The sequence below is a fragment of the Camelina sativa genome, chromosome 11, assembly GCF_000633955.1.
Source record: "Camelina sativa cultivar DH55 chromosome 11, Cs, whole genome shotgun sequence".
NCBI lineage: Eukaryota > Viridiplantae > Streptophyta > Magnoliopsida > Brassicales > Brassicaceae > Camelina > Camelina sativa.
In genome coordinates, this window is record NC_025695.1 from 27,228,336 (window position 1) to 27,247,431 (window position 19,096).

At 35.4% G+C, this 19,096-nt stretch overlaps 3 protein-coding genes and 1 long non-coding RNA gene across 4 annotated transcripts; 1 reads left to right on the top strand and 3 right to left on the bottom strand.

The window, feature by feature from the left end:
- On the bottom strand, nt 11–3,786 carry LOC104724385 (histone-lysine N-methyltransferase, H3 lysine-79 specific-like). The gene is made up of 2 exons (XM_010442863.2): nt 3,550–3,786; nt 11–3,367 (listed from the first exon to the last, which is right to left on the bottom strand). Exon 2 carries the CDS (start codon nt 3,340–3,342, stop codon nt 280–282), a length of 3,063 nt encoding a protein of 1,020 aa, XP_010441165.1. The 5' UTR covers nt 3,343–3,367; nt 3,550–3,786; the 3' UTR covers nt 11–279.
- On the top strand, nt 7,151–9,667 carry LOC104724386 (probable E3 ubiquitin-protein ligase rbrA). The gene is made up of 3 exons (XM_010442864.2): nt 7,151–7,723; nt 8,150–8,898; nt 8,990–9,667. The coding sequence occupies exons 1-3, from the start codon at nt 7,400–7,402 to the stop codon at nt 9,219–9,221; spliced, it is 1,305 nt and encodes a 434-aa protein (XP_010441166.1). The 5' UTR covers nt 7,151–7,399; the 3' UTR covers nt 9,222–9,667.
- LOC104724387 lies at nt 10,289–12,266 on the bottom strand. Its single transcript, XR_757642.2, has 3 exons — nt 11,985–12,266; nt 10,799–10,850; nt 10,289–10,689 (listed from the first exon to the last, which is right to left on the bottom strand). It is a non-coding gene; the product is annotated as an uncharacterized LOC104724387 (long non-coding RNA).
- Nucleotides 14,646–18,327, bottom strand: LOC104724388 (transcription factor MYB24-like). The gene is made up of 3 exons (XM_010442865.2): nt 17,574–18,327; nt 16,484–16,613; nt 14,646–15,379 (listed from the first exon to the last, which is right to left on the bottom strand). Exons 1-3 carry the CDS (start codon nt 17,722–17,724, stop codon nt 15,025–15,027), a joined length of 636 nt encoding a protein of 211 aa, XP_010441167.1. The 5' UTR covers nt 17,725–18,327; the 3' UTR covers nt 14,646–15,024.

The window sequence follows — 19,096 nt, forward strand, 5'->3', positions numbered from 1 at the left end:
CTCAAGAGAGTGATATACCAAAGCCCAGTGTAGTAGGGTTTACCGATTTAGTTTCAAATTTTGTAAACTTGAAAAAGTCTACACAAAAAAACAAAAAGGAACATCGATCTAACTCTCTAACCTATGACAAAATTCATAAGTATCATCATCTTCTCAAAATAGTTTTCTTTTTGTTTTGCAGAAACCATAAATATCCTAAAACCTGCAGAAGTCTCCTGAAAATTCTCAACCAACAAAATAAAAACATAATAGCATAATCCTAAGAAGATCTCATCTCTCTTACTTTCTCACTTTCTCCAACAAATTTACTATCTCACCTTCAAATTTCACTCTCACTTCTTCAGTCATTCCTCCTTCACATCCGTCAAGTAACATTCTCATCTCGTCCATCTTTTTCTTCAGATATTCCACCTCCACTGTCGTCTCTCCAACTTCAGCTTCAGTTTTCTTCTCCTCTGTTCTCTCATTAGGATACTTGAGCCTGAATTTAACGGTCGAACTAGTAGTAAACGGGCATTTCTCTTGTGAGGATTCAAAAGCTTTTTCTCCATCAGGTACATCCAAGAAGGCAACACGGGCAGACGAGATGTTCTCCAACATATCAGTTCTTTCTTTGTCCAATGTCCCAAACCTCTCATATATTTCAATCAGTTCTTCCTTTTTAGGCAAACTCGAACCAGGACCAAATGTAACATATAGCTCAGCTCCTGCAAATCCCTTTTCAGTTTCTTTCTTTTTAGACTTTCCTTCTCTTTTCTTCTTCTTCTTCTTCTTATTCTTCTTCTTCTTCTCAGGTTTCACAGTCTCACTCTGGGTTTCTTCTTCGTCATGTTTAGGCTTCTTGCGTTTTCTCTCTTTCTTGGTTGGCTCACTCGATTCTTTCTGGGTATCCTTTTCTTCAACCGCTTCCACTTGCTTCTTTGATTCAGACTTCTTACGTTTTCTCTCTTTTTTAGTTAAGCCATTTGCCTCTTTCCGAATTTCTCCTTCTCCATCTGCTTGCTCCTTTGATTCAGACTTCTTACGTTTTCTCTCTTTCTTTGTTGACTCACTTGACTCTTTCCCGGTTTCTTCTCCTTCATCATCTTGCTTCTTTGTTTTAGACTTCTTATGTCTTCGCTCTTTCTTCATTGTCCCATTCTTGTCTGTCTCATGCTCTTCTTTCCGAGTTTCCTTAACCTCCTCTGCTGGCTGCTTCACTTTACGCTTCTTATCTTTTTTCTCTTTCCCCTTAGTCTCGGGATTGGGCATCTCATTCAGGTGATCTTTTTCTTTATCTGAACTATCATAACCCCCTAAAATCTTGTGAATGGCTCCATCATGATATGTGAAGCTTCTATAGATGGTCATGAATTCTCTTACCATGTCTCTTGAGCTACTGTCTTTTGGATATTGTGTACCAAGAGCTGATACACGAATTAGATCTTGCATTTCCTTTGGTGTAGCTCCCAACCTCAGAAAATCGACAGCGTTACTTAGTTCCTCTGACAGTTCTTCGCGACCTAACCCATTATCAAATGAAGGTTCACATGGTAAATCCAACTCATCTTCTTCCACTGCCATGATGCTGTCATTAGCATCGGTTATTTGCTCTCCTACTTGGCTCTGACTTGAAATGTTAGAAGATTCAGATACAACCTGACTCTTTTTACTCCTTTTGCGTGAAAAATCCGACAAGAAATCAGGCGAAAGGTACTTGCTCTTCTTCCTCTCCCTCTTTAATGATTGTGTGGCGGTCTCGCCACTTGCATCATTCTTTTCAATACTGGAAGCATCAAACCTGACCTTTTTTCGCAGTGAAGCCAACGGAGTTGAATCAATATCTATATCCATATTCGAAGCCTCGTTTTTCTCTGTCTCTTCTCTGTTTCCACTCCCATCATCATCATCCACAGCCCTTTTCTTTCTCTTACTTGAAGTTTCGCTTTTGCTACCTTCTTCCACTTGCTTCTGACTAGCATTTTCAATTGTAGAAACTTCACTCTTTCTTCTCCTCGGTATAGTGGTGGTAACATTTTCAAGCTCACCATTAACTTCATCAAAGCGTTTTGTTTTTTTCCTACCCGACTTAACATTTGACTTTACATCTCCATTCACTAGTTCTGTCTCAAATCTCACCTTAGCAGAAGACTCATTCTCCATAATATCAGCAATGCTTTTCTCCTTCCTTCTGTGGAGCAGCCTATGATCAGGAAACCCGGAACACTTCTCTAACGATCCTTGAAGAGACGACTCTTCAGGATCCAAAGCTTCTGCTTCCTCTACGCTAGAACGTTTAGCACGCAATTCTAACCCATCATCAACATTCTCGTCTTCTTCTTCTTCTTCTTCTTCTTCTTCTTCTTCTTCTTCTTCTTCTTCTTCTTCATCATCACTGTTGTTTTTGTCTTCAAGTCCTGGAACTGACTGAGGCTCATGATACTCAGGCAAACCATATCCTCTTCCAGACCGATAAAACGCAGATACCTTCCTTTTCAATATCTCCAGCTCAAGCAACCCACCAAAGCTAACCGTCTCTGCAGAGAATTTAACATCTTTAAGAATCTCTCCATGTTTCCCAACCAGCAAAGACGAAATCATTTCCCGTCTCAAATCGCGCACCAAAACCCCTTCCTTAATCCCGGCATTGTTAGCCGCACGGCTATCAAACTTATCCTTCCCCTCAGCACAATCACACACCAGCAAACGCTCAACGTGTCTCCCCATCTCTCCAACCGCCTCTTCCACCGCAACGAGGAAACTCCTCGAATTACTCACCTTCGAACACTCTTTAAAACTCTCCGCAAACGGTTTCAACTGGGACGCACCGCACCAAGCAAACGTCCCGTCACCGAAATACGCCACAAGCAATTTCCCCTTCTGCTTAATCTTCAATGCCAAATCAGAAGCATCAGATGGATCGTAAATCTGACCAGGCCACCATGGATGATTCTTGATTTTGCCCCACACAAAATCTCCAACACAGTACCCATGCTCTTCTTCTTGCTCTTCCTCTTCCTCTTCTTCTTCTTCATCATCATCACCACCACCATCTTCTTCTTCTTTCATATCTTCCTTCAATTTCAGCAACGAAGAAACACCATTCATAACACAATCTTCAACAACAACACCAGATTCGTTCAAATTCTTCTCAGCCTCAACAACGTTTACCTTCTCCTTCTCACCCTCACCCTCTCCGTTTACAGAAACCCTAACACCGTTCTCTTGAACAACAACAACAACACCATCATCCTTTAGCGTATCCTCACCTGAATCGTGTTCCTTAGCCGATTCAATCTCCGAAGCACAACTAGCTTTAGGTTTCTCCTCTTCTCCGATTCCCAAAACAACTTCCATTTCCATTTTTTCCCCCTAACTTCCTCGCCGACTGTAGATTTAAAAAAAAAAAAGAAAAAAAAAAAAAATTCAGAAAACGACAAAAAAATCAAACCTAACTAGTAGTCAATTTACGCATAAACACCAACGATTTCTCCAAAAAAAAAACACCAAAAGCATAAATTAGGTTAAAAATCTTATAAAAATTATCTGTCAAAATTAAATCTGATTTACCTAGTTTTTGAGCTCCGAGAGAAACGAAAACTACGACGTTCGAGCGAATCTTCAAAAAGAAAAGCAAAAAAAAAAAAAAAAGTCTAGTAACAACAAACAGAGAGGTAGATAGAGAGACTCAGAGGAGCTCTCTGGATTTGGGATTTCTGAGAGAGAGAGGGGAGGAAGATGAAGAGGTATCGTTGAAAGTGAAACGCGGCTGCGAAAAAAAAAAGTTTTAGCTTTTCGGAGAAATTAAAGGGTACTTTCGTAATTAATGTCTTTTTTTTTTTACCTCAAGAATAAAGACAACGTTTTTAAAAAAAATTTCCCAAAATAAGCCTGTGGTCACTTTCACGACTATACCAGACCAACCTTCGAGAGTAGAGAACTGTAACTTTACTCGCTTTCTCTGTGTGATACTTATGTTATCAAGAGTCTTACGTGGCGGCAATCGGAGAAGAGAGTGAGTAGCAAACGGATATAGAGGCGAGTTGAGGTGAAAGATTTGAGAGCCGCGTCAGAAGCTTTAGATGATCGACAGCTGTAATATGTGGTGCTTCGACGGCTTATTTATAGTTGCAGTAGTAAAAGAGCAGTGAGATTTTTCAAGTGGTCTATGAAACGACACTTATATTTGCCGTTTTCTCAAAGAAAATATTGTTTTAATTTTTATGGATATACTCGGTCCGCTAAGTCTTTCGGGATCTGAATGGTAACCACAGTCAGAGCGGACAAATACATTTGTGGATCGGACCATTCTTTTTTAAGTGTTGATAACGAACCGCTGCATTCCAACTCTATTTTCAGATAAAAGCGGTCCGTAATTGGTTCGCTGCGGTTTTGTCTTTGTTTCTTTTGGACCGCACCACTGCGGAGTAAAATTAATGAAGGGTAAATAAAAAACGGTTTAATCTACAGATATATTTATTCATCCCAACCGCTGACAACCATTCACACCCTTAGTATCTCTTAATTTTGTTTCGTTTTAGTAAAAATGACTAGTATAAAAAATTTAGTGCTTATTGTTGATTAGTCATTTTTCTTTTATCAATCATTGATCCGTTTAAGAGAATCTACCAATTAAAAGGACCTAGACCATAGGTCCTACGGTATTTTTATTTTATTATTAAGTAGACCATGCTTTTTAGTCAATAATTTTTTTCTTCATTGCATTCGAATAATTAACTCTTTATAGAAGTCTTGGTTATATATATATGTATTACTACGAGGTTTTCCTTATGAGTCAGTGTATTCGAATTTGGATTGTATTTACTGGAGAGGAATTTCTCCTTCAGGAGATCCAGATTATCTTCATCAGTTATCCTGGAAATTATGGTTGCTTTGCAAAAATAGGAATAAGAAGGTTTTTCAAGGCACACAGCTGGAACCAGTTGATGTAATTAATCAGGTTGTATGTGCAAAATTATTATGGAAGAGGTGCAGTTTCGGGTAGAGGCTTTTTCTGGTCACTAAAATCCATTGATCTCTCTGGTTCCTAGAGTGAGCTAGGGTCAGGGTCCCCATTGTCAAATACACGGATCTTGGAAAGTTTTTGAGTCTAATTCAGGTTTGTGTTTGTGGTGTTGTAATGGTGAAACTCATACTTTATTGTTTGGAGCTCAATGTCCAAGACGAATTCCTTCCCTGTTTCATTCGGAGTTGGAAGGCCTGCTTTGGGCCATGGAGAGTATTCTTGCCACATGATTCATCTGCCAGAACTTTGAGACGGATAGTGCGGAACTAATCGTGATGATTCAAACCCCTAAAGACTGCCCTGCCTTCTCTACTCCTCTAGACAATTTTCACAAGCTTGAGGCTTCCTTTCCTTTCTTCTCCTTATCCAAGATTTCTCGCTCCTCGAATCTGAAGGCGGACTGTCTAACTCGGTCGTCCAAATTGTTAATTTCTGAAATTTCTTTTGTAAACTCATTTCCTCTTGTTTGGGATACCAATTGTGGAGTCGTATACTAATTAATGTTTGGTTGACAAAAAAAATCAGTTGTAAAGCGCTACAACGGCAATGACGACTGAGTTACGGTATGTTGCAGTTGATTTAAGGAAAATTGCTGAGTTATGATCAAACGGGTGACTTACGATCATAACCCAGCCTGGAGTTACGGATGACTTCATTAAATTTATCTGAGTTATGAGAAAATGGCTGAGTTTCGAGCATAACCCATACGTAATTATGGCTGAGTTTTTATCTAATGGTTGATTTGTCAAAAATTTGGCTGAGTTAATACTTTGACATGGCTGAATTAACTTTCTCCGGTTGGCTGAGTTATTAACTACGCTTACTTATGGGATGTCGTTACAGCTAATTTACGGTTAAGTGTCATAATATAGCCGTAATGAGCTGAATTAACAAAAAACTCGGCCATTATACAGTTGACTTATTAGCGAAAGATTAATTACCAGAGTAGCATGCAATTATGACTGACTTATTAAACGATATGACTGAGTTAAAGATTTTCCGTTGAGTTACGACATTAAACGGCTGAATTTGGCAGCCATTTTTTTGTTTTTTAAATATTGTAATAGCACTCAAGTTGCGACTGAGTTATAGTTTTGTTTGATTGGTGGTTTAATTAGGCTGATTTACATGTTCCTTTGGTGGCTTACTTGACACCTCATCAATTTAAAAATGATGTCGGATGCATCATTCCATGTCATCATCGTAAAAGGAAATACGAAACGTCTTTTTTCTACTCGTCTTTTTCTTCACCTTGTTCAAAAAATATTTACATGTTCTTCACCTTGTTCTTCACATCAACAGAGATATCCAGAACTTTATTTTTGAACATCCAATTCGTTATCGTCTTCCTCATTCTTCTTCATTTTTGTTCATCCTGCTCTGATATATGATGGATGTTCAAGTAATTGTTGTTTCCAGTAATTGGTTAAAGAAACAAAAAATATGTAATTAACACCAACAATAGAGGGTGTACAATTGTGCAGATTGATGCGTAAACAACGCACGACAAGCTTGTGATGTCGGTTCTCGATGACTACGGATTGAACGCGTTGAGCCATCAGCTAATGCTGAACTACATGATCTCGAACAAGGCTATGAAACATATGTCGTAAGATACTCGACCAGTTTATGTCTCCACTGATCGACAGTTGCAATGTTTTCTAAGCATGTGGAAAATCGATCATCTATGTCTTTGTGTGGAGTTTTCAGCGAAAAAGTCTAGCGAAATTAGTTAGAAGAACAAATCTCGAAGAAGGATGAAACAACCAATCAATTCTGACTCACGGATATAGTTCTCTTTCATGCCTTCAAGAGAAGGCTTAATTAGTCATTTTCTAATATACACGTATTATTTATTTCTTTTTTTCACTATGATGCTATATATTTAATATTTTTTTTTCAAAATGGCTAATTTTGCAAAAAGGTTACCTTTAAAAGAAAACAAAATAATAGTCTTAAAGTTAAATTTGCCTTAAATTTTTGTTTTGTCGGCTTTATAAAAATAAATGCTGGCAATAAAATAAAAGACAAAAAATAATTAATGTTAACAAAAGTAAATATGATAAAAAAAAATCTCAGTCAAACTATGCCTTTATGAATAGTCACACCAATCAGACCCACAACTTAATTTGTCCTTGTAAAAAACTACGATCACAATCTATGAAAGATTCTTTCACAACTTTGCAATCTCCGCTTGGATCCAACTCTCTTCTTATTCTTTCACAACTTTGCAATCTCCGCTTGGATCCAACTCTCTTCCTCTATATATATGGAATAACATTTCATTGAGAAAATTTGGAGGCTAAACAATCATGGAAAGACGTGATTTAGATTCTTCGATTTCTAAAAAAACGACGGATAGATTCTACGATAACAAAAAATATCCCAAACCTTATGGGCGAGGGTAGTTCTAAGGTCGGCGAATCTATCTGTACGACAAACAAATTTGCTGATAGTACAGTTTACAGATTGTACTTCAAAGGTTTGGTGAGTGATAAAATGACGACATATAATGAAAAGATGGTATTTGCTGCTATTGGCGTTGCGATTTGCGATGATGTGGATAATTTGCTGTATGAAATGAAGGAATCTGTTGACGCCACCAAGATTCTCAGCCGAGTAGAGATTCTAGGAGCGATTTGTGGCATAAATCACACAATTCAATTGGGGATAAAAAATGTGGTGATTTATTGTGATGACCATCGAATTTACCAATTGGTAAGTGTTTCTTTTCTCTGTTATTTTTATTGGTTAGTTTAAGAATTAATTAGGTTAAAATAGTCTGAATGGTAGCTATTGTTTGCTTTTTTTTTTTTTTGTTTAAATCTTGCTTTAGAGATATATTGTTTGAATAAACTTCATGAATTGATCTACCATATGTTTCAATACTTGTCTGATTTGATAGCATGGGCAGAGGTATTTGGAGAGGAGAGGTCAATTGACCCTTTTATTTATTATAATATCATATTCTCGTTTACCAATTTTTTTTTTGGTACAACTAACTTTCCTACCACTAACTTAGGTTTAGTAATTGCATTTGGAGAGATTGGTAGAGTTTATATATAGTTCCAAACAATTTGATTGTAAATGAGAACTAGAATAAACTAAATTATTGGCTTTGGTTTCTAATTATTTTCACTGCAGATAAATGGTAGAGGGGATCCTTCTACGCAAATGATGGAGGATCTCGTTGGAGAATTCATACACTATAAAGAGAAACTGGCTTCAAGTGAGATTGTCTTAGTTGCACCAAATGATGTTAAGTTTGCTTATAGACTTGCAAGAGATGTGATAGCTTCTCAAATCAACAGCAACACTGATGTGGAGGCAACACAGGGAGTAGTAACTTGTCCCATTTGTTATGACGATGCTGACGACCACATGTTATTTACTAACAACTGTGGTCACCGTCACTGCTTTACCTGTGTGAAAAGGTATGTGGAAGTGAAGCTGCTCAGCGGAGTCTTTCCAACATGCCTTGAGCATGGATGCATGTCTAAGCTCACCCTTGGAAGCTGGCTCATGCTTTTCAAACCAAAGCTGAAGGGGCTGTGGAAACAAAGGATGAAAGAAGACTTGATTCCCGCTGTAGAAAGAATCTGTTGCCCATACCCAAGCTGCTCAACGGTGATGTCCAGAGCCAATCTTGTTCCCATTCAAGGCCACCCGTTCAATGTCCGTGCTTGTGTTAAATGCTCTGGACTCTTTTGCATTGATTGCAAAGTACCATCTCATTCTGGTTTGTCATGTGCTGATTACAAGAACCTTCCCCGTGAAACTCTTGTTAATGAGATGAAGCTCACGTCTCTAGCAAAGGAGAATATGTGGCGTCAATGTGTCAAGTGCAGGCTCTTTATTGAACGCGTTGGGGGCTGCATACAAATCAAGTGCAAGTATAGATATAAATCAAATCCGATTAATTAGCTACTTCATATATATACACTATTATTTAACAATGTCTTTTTTTTTGTTTTTGTTTTGTAGATGTCATTATGAGTTTTGCTACGATTGTGGGGTCGAATGGATGGATTTTCAACGAGAATGCCCTTCTGGTTGCGTAGATGACTATGATGATTATGATGTTGATGAAGAAGATGATGATAATGATGATGATGATGAAGATGATGATGATGATGATGATGATGGCGATGACGGTGGTGAGCCTGATGACGGAGATGTTGACTTCGAAGAGTTTGCTGTTTACCAAATCTATTAGGCTATTTACCTTGATATGTCAAATGAGCAGAAAGATAAGAGCAACTGGATTTGCTCTGATCATTTCTGAAGTAAACTGAATTGCTCTGTTTTCTTTTTCTTTTGCTATTGGAAGAGGGCAAAGATGATTTTGGTGATGAAAGTATAGATGGAAGGGAGAAGATCTCGAAGAGACAGACCTTTTTTTTTTTTAGTTTTTTAATTATAATAATATATTTAAGTGTTAAAAAAAACACAAGATATCTGGGATCGGCGGATACGGATCTGGAAACTAATTTAATAAATCCGCCGGATACAGATCCATATCTGGATACCTCCGAAAAACCCGGATATCCAGATCCATCTTAGGCCTACTAACCAATTCTGGCTGATTGATTAACCAATGATATTGATACTCTCTGCTTCCATGTCTTAGTGGATCGTTAATCAAGTATTTAGGTGTTGGTAACGGTGGGTAATATTCGTTCGTTTCGGCCCATTATCTCTTTGTAAAATATATATTTTTAAAAAATTAATGATGCAATTTTCTCACAGTTCTAAATTAAAATAATACATTATACTATAGAAGTTCTTTTGCTCCGATGGTTAACCAAGAGTTTATTAATACTTCTTCATTTAGTATGGGGCACGAGCAGTCTAGAGTAAACACATTACACTTATCTTGCGTATCGCACTTGACCTAAGAGTTTTTTTTAACTTTTACAAACTAAAACTTATAAATCAATAATTCCACACTTAACCATCGTTTAAGGCCATGTTCGTGTCCTCAACGTAGCGATAAAATAGAGCTACACCGGAGAATATAACAAACGACGAAGAGAAATTTGACATTGTAAGACATCTCCACTAGAGCAACTCATATGAGTTGCTCATAATTAAACTAATTATATAATTTATATTAAATTAATCAAAGCAATCCACTAACAACTTTAACAAAATCACCCTTCCACTAAAGAACCCCTATCAAGTTGCTTAATCATTAAAACCAAAATGCCATATTACACAATTTGATTCTTTGCTTTATAAGATGAATGAATGAATTGATCATCATCACTCGATGAGGGTTGGTTGAAGAAACTATTCATGGACTAAAGAGTGTTAGTTGAAGTTAACACAATTCATATAGCACCTAAAGATCTATTTTTACAAGATTGCATAAACTGAACTATCCAAGAACAAATCAATAAGCAAAGATCCAACACTACCATTTACACACAAAACACATGAGTAATCAAAACCGTTTCATTGATGAAAATTTTCAAGAAATTGAATCAGCATCTGAAATTGATGCCAAACCCATGCTTGTCATGAGCTGATGAGCACACCCAGGTTTCAACTGCAAATACGAACATCTCTTTCCCAATTTCCGAATCCTCTGTCTTTTAAGCTTCTTGCTCACGCTCCTTGGTACAAGCTCATCATCAAGATCATTATAATCATCTTCATCATCAGTATTATACACAATTTTACTGCAAAATGTTTTTTTCATACCTTACACTTAGCTTCAAAGTGGACGAGAACAGAAGATGTATTGAGTCAAAGACACCTATAACAAGAAGAATCAGTTTGATGTTTTACCTTTTTGGTTATGAATCTTCTTCATTTTTCAAACCCATATCATATCTCCAGTCTGCACAAAATAGAGAAATTAGAAGAAGCTTTCTTAATATATTTTCTTTTAAGTCTAAATTATAAAAAACAGCCTAATGTGGTAGCGATTTGCTGCAGGGCATCGACTAAGCACAGAAGCAAAACATCATCATATATCAATACAGATGACTTGTGCAAGATCATCATCATCATCATGTGAAAGGTCTAAATAAGAGTCATCAAATATGTATGATTGCTTCAAAAAATATATATAGAATTGTTAAAGAAACTGCCTTTTACTTGACACAAGATCATCATCATCATCATGTGAAAGGTCTAAATAAAAGTCAGATACTGAGACATGACAAGTTTCTTTGCTCAAGGAAACTCAATGGTCAAAGGGAATTCAAAATCAAAATCATGATGGTTCAGTAAACGCAAATGGAACTAATCACCCAATCAACTAATCAAGATTATATAATTCTCCTATAGATTCTGGTCTCGACTACTTCAACTATAAAGAAACAAGAGCAGCAATGTGAACCAAATGGTAAAGAGAAGCCGTTTGCCACACCTGAAATAAATAAATAAAAACCTTAACATTATTAGACAAATTCAACAACAAATGCAAAAACCCAGAGAGCTAAATGTCAAAAAAGTAATCAAATTTTCGAACAATCAACACAATGTTGAACCATCCAAACAAACTTAAGCTCCATGACAATAGAGAACTCCGACACTCAAACAGACCAATAGCTATCAAGTTCTCCAAGATAACCAACACAACGATCAAAGTACTAATCTTCAAAACTCACAACATTAAAAGTATCTATACACAAACAACAAAGCAATCCATCTCAACCCACAAGATAACATGCATTCACTCAAGATAACAGAGCCGCCAAATCTGTATCAATGTTCAGGTCAATCTTAACCGCGTGTTCCATCAAACATGGTGATTCTTGTTAACAGAGAGCAGCTACCTCAAAAAATACAATGAGATCACAAGTGTAAATCAACTAAGATCAAGTCGAACACCAATCCTTGAGCTAATCGGAGCCAAGATCGAAACAATTTCCAATAGTTTGACGGATATAAATCCAACCAAAATCAAATCCGAATAGTAATCGAGATCCAACACAAGAGCAAGTAGTAGATCCGAGGGTTTATTTACCTTAAATCAGAGGAGAAGATCGAGAGATCGAGGAAGAAACAAGAACCAAGACGATGAGGATCTGTCTTGCTCTCTCTCTCCGAACTCTCTCTTTCTTGTCACTGGAAAGTACAACGGCCGATGAAGAGCTGAAGACGACGAAACAACTCAAAGAGGGGAAAGTGTAAAATTGGTGTCAAAAATCAATCGATTCAAGGGAAGAGAGTCGTTGTTTCCGTCAAGAGAGTCGCAAAAAACAGAAGAAAACGGGAAGAACAAAATTTATCTTTTCTATTTTCTCATTACCCAACCAGAGCTTGACACGTATGAGTTTTCTGGGTTGCTTCCGGATTGCTTCCGGGTTGCTTCTGATTCCTCCTGCAGCAACGGTTCTATGTTAAATAGCATTATTTTAAAAGTTTTTGATTTATTTTTGAACCACAAAAATACTGAGCAACCCATTGAGCAACACCAGTGGAGATGCTCTAATGTTATATAACTGTCGATATATAGTGCTCTTGAATTCATTTTGACGATGCCATAAGGAAACAAACAGGCCCTAAAAGAAAGCTTAATAAACTTGAACCCAACTTTGGGTATACCATCAATCAATCTCAAAAGTCCAAGACCCAAGGTTACGTGATTGACGGACCATTACAGTGAAAATAGAAGAGACAATATAAATAAGTAGATGAAACTCAAATCCATGCACGTTTTCTATAATACCTAATTGTAAGTTGTGCTGCACGACCCACCATGTCATGTTTTCATTTATGATTCACATGGGAGATTCACATTTTTCACACGAAAAACATGTGGGCAAAAAACTAAAAGGATACGCAACCTAATTCAATAAATTTTATGTTTTAGAGTACTTGCATCTAATGCCTATATCTATAAATTACGATTGAAGATGTGTCAAAACAAATATGATTTGAGCGTATGTTCTAGATTCAGTTAGAATATGTACGCAATACAATCTAAACACTATATAATAAACAACTTTGGTCATGAGGTGAATGCTATACAACCGAAACACTATAAGCAACTTGGTCCTGAGGTGATCTATTCTCTTTGGACGTGAAATCTTACATCAACGGTTTGTCATCTTATAAGTTTTTTTTTATTTGTCAATATGGAAATATGGATTGAGATGAGATCCAAGTCTCTTTGGTGTGAATCGTGTGATGAAAACATATGATCACCATAAAACCAATGCATCTACTCTTAGTTCCATTTCTACTCATCCAAATCTTGATTGTGTAACTTAAATTATGGAGTATATCTTTTCATTTGGACCAGTTCAGAAAGATATGATTTCAATAAACAGGTAAAAGAAGAAGAGCGAAACCATATTGCAATAGCAAACTTGATTTATACTCAGTTAAGATGATAATCTCCACGACTCCACTACGTCATATGTGAAATTATTTGTGTATATGCAAACCTAACATTTGATATGGATTATATTTAGTTTGATATATACATATATTTGGTTATATATGTATGCAAGTATTAATGGCAATTTGGACAAAAGGCTTCATTGTATAAAGCAAAAAGTTTGGTAAACCTTAAATACTTATGCCGTCTTACTATAGTGAACTCACTCCCTTACCGAACTTCTTGTCGTCCACGAATAATATCCTTGTCGGTCCGATTATTCTTTTTTTCATAATCAGATTTATTTTGGATTAAAAATTTTAAGTCAATCATCCTGAATATGATCTCGTCATGCTAAAACTCAAGTTAGTCTAGACGTTAACTGGTATAGCATTCTAATATACTAACAGAAAATTTAGCCACTTTGTTTATTCTACATCAACAGTATCTTTGGATCGATTATTATAAACAGTTGTTTCATTCATAGAGCCTTACTCTATAATGGAAATTTCTTAGAAATATTTGAGTTTTTGAAAGTTCGGTTCAAAGAGTTAGGCTAACGTCGGGTTCTACATGTTGCACAGAATTGAATACAATGGAAATAAGGGTAATAAGAAGTGGCGCAAGTGTATAGCTGTGATGCATGTTCTATGACTATATATATGTTGGATTAGGTTATGCATGTTGATAAATGTCATCATGTGTGCCATGTGCTTTCATTCATCCACATGTACATGTATATCCACCCAATAAATCGGTATCAAAGTCGGGTCTACGTTTTTTAGAAATTCAAATATTGTAAAAAACGTTTGATGTACTCTTAAATTATCTTACCCTGATTTCGTTTCCATTTAACTGTTTAAATAGCTTATTTATGTAAGTTTTAAAAATTAAATAAATATATAAGTGACGAAGAGATATATCTCCTTTAAGTCGTTGCAATAGAAATAACTCCATTTTTTTCTCTATACTATGTAACATAACTGTTTGTAATAGAAATAACTCCATTTTAAGTCGTTGCAATAGAAATACAGAACTCCATTTTATCTCCATATGTAACATAACTGTTTGTATTAGTTTTGTCGTTGTATCGTTAGTCGTTTTAAAACATACATAATGCATATTATTGAAAAGATAGATAAGGTCAGAAATTATTATTTCCCATAACTTTCTTCTAACAGAAGTACTATAAATAGAGTTATTCGGTAACATAAGTACGTACACAATGAACTCCCGATTAGATCCCATTTCTTACCCAAAAACAAAAAAAAAAACAAAAAAAAACATATTCAACACACTTACTTAAACAAAAAAACACACATACATTAAAAAAGATAATCGTATGTTGACACAAACATAATATAAATTGAAGGGTGTTCTTGTACATCAACAATAAAGCACTGACCAATTATTTTCAAAATACGTATATATATGATCCATTTCCGTAGTTTTATTTAATTTAGGTATAACCTCGAATGGATACCATAAAAGTCTCCAACCTGATCTTGAGTACCTACCTCTAAACGATATGAGACAAACCCATATAGTACTCTCATATCTGTTTTACCTTTATATTAAGCATATCAGGCCAAGAAATAACCGATCGACGTTTATTTACTCGTATAGTTGTATATAAAATATTTATATCCCTCTTTGGACCGCAATTTAAATAACTTATTAATTAATTACCATTATATAAATGCATGGGCCAAAGATCATCGACGCTCCAATAGTTTTGTTCGGATTGATCAACTGATAATGGTATCATGGTCGAATCCGATTCAGGCACATAAGTGTTGTAACTAAGCTGATGATCAATATTGTTGGCATGTTGAGAATACATATCCATGGGTTCTTGAGTATCATTCAAGACTTGGCCTGTGCTTGTGGCATGATGGTTTATGATCTCAGAGCTTTGTGATCCAGCGGTCGTCGTTTCTCCGTTCTTGATGATGTATTTCTGGATCTTGGTCCTCCAAAAATTCTTGATCTCGTTGTCGGTTCTTCCTGGTAAATGCTTTGCAATCTTCGACCACCTAATCATAATCAATAATGATTTATCATCAATAATTTAATAATTATGTATTTGTGTTAAAACTTACCAAATTATTAAATTTAGGTTTATCTTGGGCGGCCAACTAAAACCCAATTGGCAATAAGTGGAAAGATCCTAACCCGTTATATATTATTTAAATTCCTTCACACCTCATGCTTAGGCATGACCATCTGAAGTGTGGGCATATGTGGGAACAACATCTACGAGGTAGTCCAACAATTTCTGATACTATACTAAATTTAGGTTTTACTGTGGGCTTCCAACTCAAAACCAATTGGCAATGAATGGAGAAGCTCTAAAACCTATATATATATATATTATTTAAATCCCTTCACATATTTCCGACGTGGGATATTTTCCACTAACACAAATGATTATATTAAGGTTAGATCTAAGTTGTGGCTGCAAGGAAACAGCTACATACGTTGACCAAAATAAGGTTTGCATTGAGACTTTTAAAGCTTCCATATCAGAACAACATTAGCCAAATATTGCTACTGTTACATATGCATGGTACGGTGTGAATGAGTTTTTTTTTTTAAAACAAAATTGAGAGCTAGACCCGAACATTCAGTATTTAAATCAAAATTTCAATCATAAGACGATATCTATGAAATATCTAACTTTCGGTATACATCACTTTTATGCGCGTGTATATACGATTCCCTATCAATAAGTATTTTCGTGTGGAAAAAAAAGATGTATATAAATTTGGTACTTGTCTTTGTACATGGTCGTATAAAAGAATTAATCATAACAACTAGTACGTGGAAGAATTGGCACGAGGTTTAATACTAGTGGTGAAGAAATTTCGACACGTGTGGAAAACTCAAACAAATGGTTGAAAAGAATTGTAAGTTTTGTTATACCCACCAATATGTTTCGCCTCTTCACCTAATGTCTTGCTTTGATGTCTTTTTAAAGATCCTTTCAGTCTTTAGCCTCAAGAATATATAAAACCGATTCAAAGTTCGAAAAATTAGCTTTGCTTCTCTCGTTTTATACATATATATAACCTTATATATTATTAAGTTTTGAGTTTTATATATGTATATTGAGGTATATATATGAACAAATTACTAACCTATTTCCCCATTTGGAATGAAGTTCCATGATGGTGAGCTGTTCTTCTGCTGTGATATTTCCCCGTCGCACATCTGGTCGGAGGTAGTTCAGCCACCGGAGCCGGCAACTTTTTCCGGTGCGTTTTAGGCCTATATTTACATAAATTATAATTACAATCAATTACCAAGAAATAGACTATCGATTGTGTGCATGCATGTGTGTATATATATATATATATATCGTACATATATGTACTACTTAGGTAAAATATATCATTTTTTTTGTCATTTTCTATTAGTGTGTTTCAGCTATTTAATATAATTAATAGTATTATTCGGATTTTTAAACCATAATATCAGCTTTACTGGACTGCAGTAAAAATTCTAACCAGACAGATTAGGTCAGGTCTAACAAACGTTGATATTAAGTGTTTTATATCGAATTATTTAGGATAATTTTGTTTATATACATCGAGAGTGTGAGAAGAAATTAAGGTCAAAACTTTAAAACCCTAGCAAGATAAAACTAAAGAGTTCCAATCAAACAAGGTCTGTCGATCTATGGAAGACAATATTTTTCTCCACAGCCAAAAAAATAATTTCTAAATTAAGTTCATACATATAACAGAGATTTTAAAGTGGTTGTTCAGAAAAAAAAAAGTGATGATTAGTTCCCGTCAAAGACCACGTCTTTAGAGAATTCAATTGATTCATTCAATTTAAGATCCGGATTCAAAACTTTATTTTCTTATTGAGTTTGCTTATAAGTGTACAAATTTGGGAAACTTACTAAAATTAATATTATCCTTGAATTTCAAATAGTTTGAGATAGATTTTTGCTTACATGTTTTTTAAAATATATGAACGAAAATTCCCTTTGTTCAAAAACAAAAAAAAAAATAAAATAAAATATGAACGAAAATTCCCAATTCATATATATATATTAGAGGATGTCACAAACTTATATAATCCTATGGAAACATATTTTAGAGATTGAAATATAAAATCTTCGCATGTGAAGCTCAAAACCCTAGTTCATCAACACACACATACACACATGCATAACTAACAAATATTGGTGATCAATTGTAATTTATATAAGAATTTGACCTGCAGATTTGGCGAGAGAGTTCCAAACACCTTCACCATGATTGGCGATACAATTGATGAGAATCAAATCTTCTTCCATGGTCCATGGCCCTTTTCTCACATCTGCATCTCCTGATCCCGACCCACCAGTACCACCTACTCTTTTCTCCATATCTATGAAGTTACTCTTAATAACTCTACTATATAATTGATAGAGATGAAGATAATTTCTAGAAAGAGAAATAGAAAAGGAGAGTTCTGAAAGTCTGGGAGAGAGTTGATATTTTGAGGTAATATAGTGGTGGGCTAGCCACTGCTTTTATAGAGAGAGGGTTTCTAAATTTAAGGCGTTGTTACTTTTAAGTCCAAATTAAAATCTTAAATGACTTTAGATATAGTACTAATTAGCCACATTTCTTGTCGTTTTTTTATTTTATTTTACAGAAATTGTAATATCACATGGGAAGATATATAGCCTCACGACCTAATTATGATAGTGTATGATCATATTGTATGATATCTATCAATATCTCTTCACCCTACATGCACATATATGCATGTATATATGTATATAATGATTTTTGCATATGTATATATAATATTCAATTTCATTTTTCGATGTACAAGTACAATCCAAATAAACCAATATTGTGAATCGAACTCAAATACTTAATCCGGACATCGGACCATATCTAATAGCACAGTTTAAAAATAATTTGTTTTATTTATGAGTATCACAATCCTAGCCAAACGGTAAAAAACAAAAAAAAATTTATCTAAAACCATTTTTTCTTGATAACTGATGATCTATTTGATAACTGAGAAGTGATTGTATGTCAGTGGTACTTCCTTCTTACAGATGAGTGTAGGCCTGGGCATAAAAACCGTATCCAAATACCCAATTTGGAACCCGATCCAAAAAACCGGGTTCGGGTTGGGTACGGGTTTGCCTATAAAACCCTATTGGGTTTTATTTTCTAATACCCGTGGGTTCGGGTTACAGTCAGGTAATATCCAGTACCCGTTTGGTACCCATTAAACCCGAACATATAAACATATTTATAATATTTATCATTAATATAATGCAATTACCCCAAAATTATGATTATAATTTTGAATATTTCATTTAGTTTTATACCTAAATATCAAAAATAATCAAAATATCTCAAATATTTTGTTATGTAAGTCAAAATTTAACTAAATTTATTTAAATTTAATTATATTTTTTCGGGTACCTGGTAGTTCGGGTACTAATCGGGTTCTAAAATTTGTAATCCAAACTGACCCGAACCCGATAGTACCCAAACCGAACCGAACCCATATATCTAAAAATACCCAATGGATTCTATTTTTCTAAACCCGTTTACCCGAACCCGAATGGGTAATACCCGAACCTGAACGGGTTACCCGAATGCCCGGCCCTAGATGAGTGTCAGAGGTCTTGAGTTCAAGTCTCTCTGCCACCACGGTGGTACTTAGCTTCTCCAAATAAAAACTTCTCCATACGAGTAGGGGCAAGCGGTGTACACTAATCCATAGGTCCA

Bases quoted from the DNA above. Each gene is read 5' to 3' on its own strand.
- LOC104724386 (XM_010442864.2), top strand. From the start codon at position 7,400: ATGGGCGAGGGTAGTTCTAAGGTCGGCGAATCTATCTGTACGACAAAC. The intron at 7,724-8,149 runs GTAAGTGTTTCT...TTTTCACTGCAG, and splicing joins ACCATCGAATTTACCAATTG to ATAAATGGTAGAGGGGATCC. The intron at 8,899-8,989 runs GTATAGATATAA...TTTGTTTTGTAG, and splicing joins TGCATACAAATCAAGTGCAA to ATGTCATTATGAGTTTTGCT.
- LOC104724388 (XM_010442865.2), bottom strand. From the start codon at position 17,724: ATGGAGAAAAGAGTAGGTGGTACTGGTGGGTCGGGATCAGGAGATGCA. The intron at 16,614-17,573 runs GTCAAATTCTTA...ATGTAAATATAG, and splicing joins CTCTCTCGCCAAATCTGCAG to GCCTAAAACGCACCGGAAAA. The intron at 15,380-16,483 runs GTTAGTAATTTG...GATTATGATTAG, and splicing joins CATTCCAAATGGGGAAATAG to GTGGTCGAAGATTGCAAAGC.
- LOC104724385 (XM_010442863.2), bottom strand. From the start codon at position 3,342: ATGGAAATGGAAGTTGTTTTGGGAATCGGAGAAGAGGAGAAACCTAAA.